Source organism: Lissotriton vulgaris, chromosome 8, assembly GCF_964263255.1.
Source record: "Lissotriton vulgaris chromosome 8, aLisVul1.2, whole genome shotgun sequence".
NCBI lineage: Eukaryota > Metazoa > Chordata > Amphibia > Caudata > Salamandridae > Lissotriton > Lissotriton vulgaris.
This window is the reverse complement of record NC_141696.1, coordinates 697,676,548-697,688,783: the sequence shown is the minus strand read 5'-3', so window position 1 is coordinate 697,688,783 and position 12,236 is coordinate 697,676,548. Positions and strand designations below refer to the sequence as shown.

General features: G+C 44.5%; 1 protein-coding gene across 2 annotated transcripts in view; it reads left to right on the top strand.

Annotated features, from left to right (window-relative positions):
* OFD1 (OFD1 centriole and centriolar satellite protein) overlaps positions 1 to 12,236 on the top strand; it is a 718,676-nt gene that overhangs the window by 117,119 nt on the left and 589,321 nt on the right. For both annotated transcript variants that reach the window (XM_086934564.1, XM_086934563.1), the window contains exons 8-9: positions 2,859 to 3,032; positions 11,399 to 11,505. In XM_086934564.1, coding sequence (XP_086790690.1) covers positions 2,859 to 3,032; positions 11,399 to 11,505 — 281 coding nt within the window. The remainder of the gene's footprint in view (positions 1 to 2,858; positions 3,033 to 11,398; positions 11,506 to 12,236) is intronic.

Sequence of the window (12,236 nt, the reverse complement as noted above, 5' to 3'; positions counted from 1 at the left end):
GCCCAGCAGGGCTCTGCTCTGGGCACTATCAAAGGCTACCTTTGCCATTTCAGCCTTCTTGAGGCTTCCTGATCAGCCTTCTCTTTTCAAGTCCCCTGTTGTAAATAGATTCTTGAAAGGCATCACACACGTTTCCTCCTGTTCTTTTCGTGATGCCTCAGTGGGACTTGAACCTTGTTCTGACCTATTTGATGTGCGCTCCTTTGGAGCCGCTTCACAATTGCCCTCTCCGTCTTTTGACTCTTAAGACTGCATTCCTGGTTGCCATCACCTCTGCCAGGAGAGGGAGTGAGCTCCAGGCTCTATCTTCTAAACCGCCTTTCCTCTCTGTCCATCCTGACAAAGTTGTCTTGGGAACTCGTCCTTCTTTCCTGCCCAAGGTGGTTACAGCCTTTCATATCGGGCAGTCCATCACCTTGCCCACCTTCTTTCCGCCTCCGCGTCCCTCAAAGGAGGAAGAGAGGCTGCACCGTCTGGACCCAAAACGTGCACTTTCGTTCTATCTAGACCGCACACGCCAGTTCCGGGTGGATGACCAGGTCTTTGTTGGTTACGTGGGCGCTAAGAAGGGACGGGCGGTGCACAAGCGGACCATCTCTCGGTGGGTCGTATTGTGCAACAAGGTCTGTTACTCCTTGGCGAAAAAGGAGCCTCTTGTTGGGCTGAGAGCCCATTCCACTCGGGCCACGGTGGCTACTTCTGCCCTGGGCCGGGGAGTCGCCTTGCAGGACATCTGTGAGGCAGCTACGTGGGCCTCGCTGCACACGTTTGCTAGACACTACTGCCTGGACAGCCAAGTCGGGAGAGATGGCTTTTTCGGCCGTTCCGTTCTCCAGGACTTTCTGGTGTGATTTTGGTTCGCAGACCCACCACCAGGGTTGGTATTCTGGGGTTTCTATTCTAAGGTAAGGAATCTAACACTAACCTGCTTCTTTCAGATGCACAAGTTACTTACCTTCGGTAACGATATATCTGTAAGAAACGTTAGTGTTGGAATCCTTACTGCCCAACCCATCCTCCCCGTTCTGCGAACCGATATCTAGGGTTAAGGTATCTCCCTTTGAGGGCCCTAGTTTCATGTAAATTGTAAATTGATACTTGTATAGCGCACTACTCACCCGCAAGGGTCTCAAGGCGCTTGTACGAATACCGCTGTGGAACCCATCCTGGCTTTCCCTGTGAGGCGTCCACTCCTGGGCACCCCCAAGGTGGAGGCCAGGCATCCTTAGCGTTGTGGGGGCCGTTGTGGAGATTAAGCAAGCTATTGCCCAGAGTTGCAGAGTGGGACTCCATGATTGGAATAGGCACCGAGGTGAGAATGATCAGGTCCGTGGAATTTTGAGCCCAAGACCCGACCTCTGCATCAGGGTCTGCTGCTCTAATCATTGAGCCACACTTTTCCACATGGCACCAGTGTCGGTTTCTATCATGGCTCTGCGTTCCTGGCACGGAAAGCTATATATAGAACTGACGTCGGCGCGTGAGGGCGGCGTCTAAGTACTCCGACGACGTCATCCAGGCGATCACGACGCCGACGACTGACACGGAGCTGCAGATGATGCCTACCGACGCGCAAGGGTACTGCTAGGCAAAACTTCCCGGATCCAGTCTGACGCCTGGGGATATTCTAAGGTAAGGAATCTAACACCAACTACTGTTTCTTACAGATATATTGTTACCGAAGGTAAGTAACTTGTGCGACATGGACTTTTTGCTGCGACCAGACCCGCTATATTTCTGGTAAAAATTGATTGCTAGGAAGGACCCTACCAAGCCTCATGGTTGCCCTAGGTGTGCAACGGAACAAACTGGGCGCACCCACTTGGCGTGAAGTTGCGCGCCCATACTAGGGTACTGGCAGGAGGTTTTCCGGTACCATGCCCGAATGACTGACACCGACTTACACCCCTCCCCACTACTCGCTTTGTTGGGATACGTTAAGCCTCTGGGCACTGAGGTTCGACGATTTATTGCCATTGCCCTGCTTCTTGCCAAGAGGCAGGTCTCTAAACACTGGTGTTCACCCACGGTCCCCAGAGTTAAGGTCTGGATACGAGATTTGATATACGATGAAACCACTAGTGATACATATGCTACACTACAGCCACCCTTATCCAGACCTAAAAATACTTGGCACCCACTTCGTCCTTACCTAATGCTTCATCCAGAGGAGATGGAGTGAGCAGTAATCAAAGGAGACCGACGGGGCGCTCTGTGTCATAACCACTGGGGATCATTATGGGCGGGCATGGATCCGCACTGCAACATTGGCATTGTCTGATATGATTTTATTATGTCATTATGTCTTGTTCCTTCTTCCCCCGTTATATTTCTTTTTCCTTCCTGAGGCTTAAATATCTAACCGGTACTTGTTTACATCACTCTGTTGGACTCGTTCGCAATATTGGATAGGTTGTATCATCCACGGTAAGGATGCGGATCTCCCACTGTACTATTATCTAAATACTTCTGTATGAACCTTTCTCTCCTGTGAACATATACATGCTGTGTGTTCTTCAAGGGTATTGTTTTGTGTTTAATTATAATTGCTAAAAACCTCAATAAAATGAAAAAAAAAAAAGTTTTCCTCTAAAGCTGTGTAATTATTTTAGGAGAATATTTGTGACTAAACTAATGCGGTATGTGCATTGGTCTAATAAACTCTTTGTATTTTTTGTGGGTTTTTTTTCCTGCAAACTTTCACTGTAATTTGAAAATCTGTGGCGAGACGTGCTTTCTTGTAATCTGTTCGCCAAAAAAATGGAGGTATTTGACTACTACTTTTAGCTATATGCTGTTTGTGGTCTCTTCTCTCTTTTCCCCTTTCAAATATTTTGTTTATGCCTTATTTTTGCCAGTTACAATATTTTAAAGACCTTGAGATTGCCAAAATTCGACTAGAAGAGAAAGAGAAATCTAGAAAAGAAATGTCAGATCTTCGACAAGAGCTTGAGAAGACCTACCAGATGAAGTCAGATGGTCTGATTAGTCGTGAAAGGAACGCTATTGAAAGGCTTCAGCAACATCAAGAGGTAAATGTGAAATATTGTTTTGGGTAAATGTTTCCATCTAAAAAAACAGCAAATGTTGGTTCATCACATAATGGAAAGTTTTATCAACTGGTTCCTTATTACTCTGTAGTCTCATTTTTTTTTAAATCAGTGATTTTATTAATGTGGAAAGATTACTGAAATAAGGGATTGTGCTCATATTTATTTTACATCTTCATATCTTCAAGGAGTGGCTAGGGCTGTAACTCGCTTAGAGAACAAAACATTAACCATTGGAAATGTGTAAACCCGTATTACCTTGTCTGCACAATGGGAGACAGTCTTGGGGCCCACCAAAATGGCATAGCCTCACAGCCTCATCCCCTTTGACAGGAACACAAACCACAACTACATTTTGCACTGATTTTGTCTTTGACAAAGGCAGTCTATTCACCACAGGAAAAAGCTTAAGCACCGTTGCAGCAACTACTATCAAGGTAACGAATGCTAGAGTTATCCAATCATGGCACTACAGGCAACTGTGTCATGAAACTGCACAATTAACTATTCCAGTCATCACAGTATTAAAAGCAGTCATGAGGCTGCACCTGTGTAAAGACAAAAGCTCCTCCTCGAACAAGGTCCAAGATCATGCCATATGTATGTGATTCTCTGGGCCAGCCGTTTCCTTCATTTCCTATACCAGTGTGATGAAGGTACCCGATTGCTTTCTACCCTGGTATCAAATCACAGCTGATCGTTGAATGCTGGATATCATCAAGTATGGTAATGGAAGCAGGCTTTATGTCCAAGCCAGCATCAAAGTTTCCTGAGAGGAAACACTATCTGTTCTTGAAGGCTTTGCAATCCGAAATCTACTGCTCAAGTCAACAATGGAGCCCAAAGGCCCAGGAACACCTGGGGTTTTACCTTAAGGATTAGCGTCATTGGCATGAAATCTGCAGTGTGGCACCCTATTTTGGGACTGAGAGGGACAAATAAGCTTACCAAACAGCAAAGCTTCAAGATGGTTTAATTTCTTGACATTCCTCAGTCTGTCAAATGCAGAGATTACATGCTTGACTTAAAAAATGATTAGTTCCACTTTTCCATTTCCAGCGCCTTTAAAAATGACTATGCTTTATGGTAGATCTACTGATTCAAATCTGTTTGGCCTCAAGTCAGCACCAGAAGTATTCATTAAGTTTGTGGCAGCATACCTGCAGCATTGAGTAAGTATCGTTTCATACCTAGAAAACTGGCTAATTAGAGCTCATTTACTCTGGTAGACTACTCACGTAATCATCTTGACTCTGCGTCTGCTAAATGAGTTGGGACTCACTCTTATCTTGAAAGTCAGTCCTCAGTTCCTCTTGATTAGGTATTTTTCTAGGACCCTGCAAATGTAGAGACATTCTGATGGATTGCACCTCTCAGTAAAGAGGAGCAAGACTTGTGGCTGTAGCTCAAGACTTCGCGCAAAGCCACAATTCATGATCCGAAAATACAAGGCCCTTTTGGGAGTTATGTTTCTCACTGTGTCCTTGTTACGACTGTCTCTCCTGTGAATGAGGTCACTTCAGGACCAGCAAGACCTACAATGACATCAAGCCACATGAGAGTGGCACAGGCTGGTCCAGATTCCCCCTAAAAGCGAAATAAACTCTAACCTGATGGGACCCCATACAAACCCTTTATTCAGGAAAAGACCCATATGCGGTGAAACCAAACTTAACCTAAAGAGGTGGAGCGCTCGTCGACAAGATTTTTCAACATGCAGTCTTTGGATGGATACGGATTGGAACTTCTAGTGGTTCAACTTGCTCTTGAAGCCTTCTCATTACACTTACTTCCCTCAAAAAGACTTGATGTTCAGGATAACTAGTATGACTAAACTTCATTATTTCAGAAAGCTGAGCAATGCAAACACTTCAATGTTGTCAAAGGAAGTGCAGTGCCTGTAGCGCTATCTCCTTTAACACGTATTCACACTGACAGTGGAGCATTTTCCCTGACTCTGTAATGTCAGGGCGACACCTTGCATAGACGCATTTATGATTCAAAGAAATGAGAGCTAGTTGCAAAAACACATTTGTTGGTCTTTCAAAAATGAAACATGCCTCCACCAGATCTCCTTGTAATGCTGGAGAGCTCTAAGTAGCAGTACGTTGCCAACAGTTTGTTTCAACTGAGTCCATGGAGAAGCACTTTAGATTCTGTGGTCAGGCATCAGGAATCTTTTTATATGGTCTATCCTACCACTTGTTCCCCTCATCCTAAAATTCCTTTACAAGCTGAAGAAATAATTATGAGCACTCATACTTATCGTACTTGTGTGGGCCTAACCGTTTTCAAGCATAGACCTTTGGCATCTCTCCGTGGGCAGTCCAATCCAGTTTAACCCCTTCCACGCTGATGACGAGCTGGGCTTCAGGTGCTTATCTCCAAGCTATAACTTCAGTAGAGTGAAGAGATTCAGGCCTTCGTGATCCAACCCCAGTATGTCTAGTTTGTAAAAATCAACACCACTCACTAACATTCCTTGATTCATGCCATTGTTTTTCTGCTTCAATAAACATATTCACTTGTTCTTTCTCCCTTCAGCCCTATATTCCAGAATGAAGAACCCTACACTCTTTGGATGTTCAACAATGACATTGATAAATGAAAACATGTATGAAAGTCTGATCAAAATTTCATTTTCTGTGGTAGACTCAAACGTCTGCCTTCTCTTTAAGCAGGTAATTGCTTTCTGGATCACAGCTTGCCTTTCCTTCTTTGGACCACGGGTCCACCACACAAATATCAACAATCTGATGTCTTCTCCTCCCAAAGGCGCTGCCTCCCTCTTCCTGGCCTCTGCAGGTCTCAGTGGCAATGGCTTGTATGATTTGCATTCACTGCCTCTCCTACACAGCCTGAGCGTATGCTCCCACTGATCGGCTTGTCTCGCCATTTGAGGTTTTATACAGTTAAGACTTTAGAGGTTTGTATGGGATTTTCAGTACATGTTTCAGGTTACCTTTTCTCCAGCAGACATTTCCTCCCCTTTGAGCGCATGGCCTAATATTGCTGCCTTCCTGTAGGTCAGTTCCTTCTACAAAGGCAACTCCGACACACCTTTCGCACACTCTGGAACGTCACAGACGAAGAACCCCTCACCCACCCACCCAGTCCCTCTGTCCATCTTAGTTATGGGCATGGGCCAGCACCTCATTACATTAATATATAAAGTCCTTAATCGCGTACCCCTACAATTGGGGTGCCGTCTCCCGGTCACTTGCCTGTATCCCTTTGTGTTAGGGTTTATGCCATTTCTCCATATATTTCAACATACCATTCGTTGTTTTTAATTTTGTAAACTTTTATTTTTTCTTTACTTTTTCATTTTTTCTTTACTTTTCATGATATATGTCCTTATTTAGAATTCTTACAATGCATTTCGGCTTATATCGATGCCTTCATCAGGGAATTATTTCTACAACACAAAAAATGCATTCATTTATACACAATTTTGTTTCCCAATTAGGAGGTCTAGTCAATGGAAGTTAATATGTTTTACCTCGTTTTAGGAGGTTCAGCACATTAAGAGTTAAACGCATATCGTGTCCACTAAACCTGTTGGAGTATCTTTTATAATGAGCAATAGGGCAGACTGCATATAACTATATGTATTAGATATTGAAGATTATGCATCAATCATCTTGGAAAACAAATGCATTGGAAGAACTGTAAATAAGAACATATATCATGAAAAGTAAAGAAAAAATGAAAAAGTAAAGAAAAAATAAAAGTTTACAAAATTAAAAACAACGAATGGTATGTTGAACTATATGGAGAAATGGCATAAACCCTAACACAAAGGGATACAGGCAAGTGACCGGGGGACAGCACCCCAATTGTAGGGGTACGCGATTAAGGAGTTTTGACAGTGTATGACGGAATACACACTCCGGAGCATGCCACAACTTTTAAACTTAATCAAACCCACAAGCTGTGCCAGTGGAACAAATAATATTAATATACAAAGGCCATACAGGAGTTTACACTCATTTCCCTCCTTCCCTTATGCCATAAATGGATGACTTTGAGAGGGCGCTTCACGACAGGGAGTGGGACAGGTCGCTTCAATTCCCCAAAGCTGTATCCCCTGACTCCCATTTCAAGAACATTCAATTCCACATACTTCACAGGTCGTACCAGACCCCAGGACAGGTGAACCATTTCTTTCCCGACACAAAAGCGAGCTGTCCATGCTGCCAAACTCCATATGCTGATCTCAAACATATGCTCTAATCCTGTCCAACCCTCCACAGTTATTGTCACACTATCCACACTACATGGGAGGCAGGCTCCCTCTGTATTTTGAAACGTAGGAAGCATCAGAAACTTTGAGCAGCTTCTCATCCTTAGCTCTACTGCTGGTCAAGCAAATTATCACACTGCATTGGCAAATCCCTCACTGCCTTCCCCAGTGGCCGCATGGCACGGGGCTATATGGAAATGGGGCCTAGCCGAGATGGATGCCCTCTGTTTTGAAGAGGTGTGAGACATCTGTGTAAATGCCTGATCTCACTCCAGTGGGCCATCCTACTGGCTCACTTCCAGCAGGAGGTAAGCACAGATAGTCTTCCTCCGTGTTAGACATGGCACCGTTGGTGTGGGTCACCCTTCCAATTTTTGCTGTTGCCTCCTGTATTTTTGCTATATGTTTTGCTGGTCTAGATGCTTTGAGGACTTTGCCACTGCTATTCAGCACCAAAGTGCAGGTGCTCCCTATTGTAAAATGTTGTATTGGATTAGTGACTCCATGATTGGTTTATTTGATTTACTTGTCACTCTCTAGTACAGTGCACCATGTGTGCCCAGGGCCTGTAAATCAAATGCTGCTGGTAGGCTTGCAGCACTGGTTGTGTCACCCACAGAATCAGCTTGTAAAATGTGACTCAGGCCTGCCATTGCAGAGCCTGTGTGCAACCTGGGGCTGCCATGTTGACTTGGCAAGTGCACTCACTTGCCAGTCCCTAAACCTTCCCTTTTCTACATATTCGTCACCCCTAAGGTAGGCCCGAGGGCAGGGTGCATTGTATGTAAAAGGTAGGACATGCCCTGATGTGTGTGGCATGTCCTGATAGTGAATTACAGCCAATGTCGTTTTTCACTATTGCAAGGCTACCTGTTCCCATAGGCCAGAATGGGCAGTTTGATTATAACTTCTTATAATCCTAACTGACTCGGGTAACTAGGTAGAAATTCGAGTTTAGTATGCCTGAACTCAGAATGATAAAATACATAATTTAGTGATGTTGGTTTTAACATTCTGTGTTTGAAAATACCACTTTTAGAAAGTAGGTATGTTCTTGCCTAACCATCCAAGCCTGCCTCTGCTAGGTTGTGTATTCCATGTCTGGTTTGTGAGTGACGGGGGATGGGGGGCTCCAGGAGACCGGGCGAGTCAGCACAAGTCTGAATAGACCTATCTGCATGAGGAGTGGTGGGAGGAGTAGCACCTGGGCCTGAATAGGGCAATACCTGCTTTCCAGAATGCTGGCTCCACCTCCTGTGGTGTGTCTGATGACCCTGGCCCACACTGACAAAGGAAGAAGTTGTGCACTGGCAGAATGCACCCAGAACTGCCTTCAGAGACAAAGGATTTTGGTGTATAAAAAGGGGGACCCAGACCCCAGAACCTCAGATCACTTCCGAGAATCAAGAAGACAATTTGCCAAGGAGAAGAACCAAGGAAGCTGAAGGAGGAGACTGCCCCGTGCTGTGCTGTTGGGGTTGGCCTGCAGTGGTTACTTTATTTGCCAAGGAAAGGCGAAAAGGAACTTTGTGTGTACTTTTGCAATCTTGATGAAGAATCTCCAAGGGCTTGAACTGTGCTTGCATCCTGCTTGAAGTCTCAGGGATACAAGACTTCACCACCAGCTCCCCTGAATTCCCTTTCTGAGGAATTCTGCCTGCAGAGAGGTGCCTACTGTTGTTTGGGTCCTCTGAGAAGACTCCGAGTCGCTGGGAGCTGGAAGCGCGACGGAACAAGGAGAAGCGTGTCGCCGCCGCAGCAGTTGCTGTGTCATCGACGAAGAAACCTGCCGCCGCTGCAGCTGTTCGCCGTTGCATCATCGACAAAGCGTGTTGCATCACCGGTGAAGTGTGTCGCCGCCGCAGAGGTCACCGTCGCTTCACTAGAGAAGCGTGTCGTAGGGCATATCACGGCTCAAAAGTTACTGAGTTCGCCGCACGGCCGTCGGGCGTGCACACATCACATCCAACGTTGTCGCATCACATCAAGACGCCATTTTAGTCGCATGGCACCGGATCGTCGCATCGCATCCAGGCGCCATCTTGTCGCATCGCTCCGGATCACAGTAAGAAACCGACACATCACCTCCTCACCTGTAAGGAACCGACGCATCACCTCCCCAGCGCTGCAGTAAGGAACCGATGCATCACCTCCACCGAAGCAATAACCGACGTCATCTTCCCTGCGACCCCTTTTGTTTGTATTGCGGGACGCATCCAAGGTACTTTGAGAGTAAAGTGTTGCATTTACCGTCTACATTGAACTAAGCTATTTCTACCATTTTAAAGCCTATTTTTGATTACGGTATTGTGGATTTTTGTCGTTTGGTCTTCTGTTAAGTCTAGTAAAGATTGCTTATTTTTCTAAACTGGTGTGGTGTCCATTTGTAGTGTTTTTGCTGCATTGCTGTATGTGTTCACAAAGGCTTTACACACTGCCTCTGAGATAAGCCTGTCTGCTCGTGTCAAGCTACCATGGGGTTGAGCAGGGGTTATTTTAGAAGTGTACCCCCTTACCCTGACTAGAAGCAAGGGTTCCTTTTTGGTCAAAGGTACCTACCTCTGCCAACTAGAGACCCCCAGTTCTAACACTCCATGACAGCGTGTACTTCACACACTCACTACCCTGACACGGTCAGCCAAAGGCCCACCCTTTGTAGACTCTCCCGAGGTCCACACTGGTTTTTCCCTGGGCCCTCGATGCCATTCCAAGTGCTAATTCACCGACCCTAGCCGCAGTACCGGAAAACCTCCCATTCATGCACTTGATCTACTTTGCCCGCCCCCCATCCATACACCAAATGACTCTTGCTCCCCCACCCAAGGCAACAAGCCTTCTCACAGCTACCTCCTTCTGATGCATGCCAAGGCTCCCACCAATACCTAATCCACCCGCAAGCATAGTTGTTACCCCGTCAAATCAGTCGGGACCTACTGAAACAACAAGTGAGAACTTTTTCCTGCTACCTTATGTTACTTTTACTGATAGTTTTTATTTTATGTATTATCAAAATCAATAAAAAATATTATTAAAAAATCAGGTAGACATGTCAGAAATACTGATTTGTTTTCCTTTCTGATACCTTTGTTTTGGAAGTATGATAGGTGATTGGAGCTCCACCAGCAGTTACACTGATAGCCTCTTAATTTGAAAAGGTCATTATTTGTACCTTGATTAGGTGAGTTTGGGCTGGAGAAATTTAATGAGCAGCCGTATCCTTGATATAGAGAGACATATTTGTTGTATTCCTTCAAGTGTCAATGTCACCAGAGGGATCAACCTTGATGAGTTTAAATTGGATAAATATTTGAGAGTTGATTTTGTTGTCCTTTTCCTGGTACTTATCCTTTTTTTCTGCCTTTTTTGCATGGAAGATGATATTTTGAAGTCATTACGAGGAAAGGGACGGGAAAATGGTCTGACCAATCCGCTTCAAATAAAGACACTTTATGGGCGAAGCTTTAGCAATAAAATTTACTTTTGTTTTAGTTTGACAATGAGGAGAGTTGGTGTAGACTGTGAGGTGATTGTGGAAGGCCTGGTAGGTTTTTGACGAAGAGTACTGCCTATCACGGTTGAGGTCTCCCAGAAATAAGCTATGGAAAGTGAGCATTGGGTTTTGATTAATGTATGCATTTATCTTGTCAATGAAGTTGGTTTTAGGTTAAGATAGAAATAGAATAAATGCATGTTTGTGATGTTACCAGAAAACTGAGAAATGCGTAATGTAATGCTGTGATAATTATACCTGTCATCATGCATGAAGTAAACTGTACTTGCTGAAGTATTTATTGTGTTTTTCAGTCCTGTTCAGAAGGTGACATGCAACATTGACACCTTTGCCTGGATGATGGAACATCCCAGATTGCTGTGGTAGTTTATACTATGTCATGTTCTGTACTTCCTGTTCTAGTGTTTGCTCCTAATTTGGAGTGGTGTGGATATGTTTAAGTGCTGCTCAATGAGATCTTTATTTCAGTTTGAAAAAATAAGTTGGTTAATGCAGAATTAATGAAGATAAAATGCTGCTCAATGAAATATTAGTTCAGTTTGGAAAAATAAATTAGTGAATGCAAAATTAATGAAGATATTTTTTTTGTAGATTGAAGCTAAGGAAGGGTACACACAAAGACAAAGTCTGTTGAAAGATATCGAAATTGTGAAAAGCAGAGAAGCGAACCTGAAGCAAAGGATGGAAGCATTTCAACTGTATGTGAATCTGAGTATATAATCTGCATCTTTTAACTGTTAAAGGAGGATTGGCATGTGTTAGAATAATCTTGTCAGATCAGTAGTTTCTTTGTGAGTCAGTTACCTTACATAGATAATGAGACATTAATTACATTTTTACTCTAAAAAAACTATCTGATAGAGACTTCTAGCTGCAGATTCCTTACCTTTGCATTTCCAGGGCGTCAGGCTTGATCTGGAAACTTGCACCACCAGATGGCTCCATTCGGCTCCGTGTGTCGGTAGCGTTGATTATGATGTTGCGGTCACCTATATAGGCACCACCTAGGCTTACAGATGTCAGTTATTTTCTTTCTGCACGAGTTAAGCGCCGATCCAGGGAACAGTTACCCCTAGATCACTTTTTGACAGGTCTTTTTTGCGGCTGCCAGACCAACCCTCTCTCTTTAGTTCTCAGATTATAAATAGGTTTTTGAAGGGGCTGGCTCACTTGTTTCTGCCCATGGCCTTTGTTATGCCGCAGTGGGACCTTAATTTGGTCCTCACCTATCTTATTTGTGCTCCCTTCGAGCCTTTACACAGCTGTCCTCTATGGCTGCTTACCATAAAAACAGCCTTACTAGTGGCGATTACATCTGCCGGAAGGGTGAATGAGTTACAGGTGCTGTCTTGTACGCCTCCCTACATGATGTCCTTTCCAGAAAAAGTGGCGCTTCGTTCTTCCCAAAGGTGGTGACCCCATTCCTTCT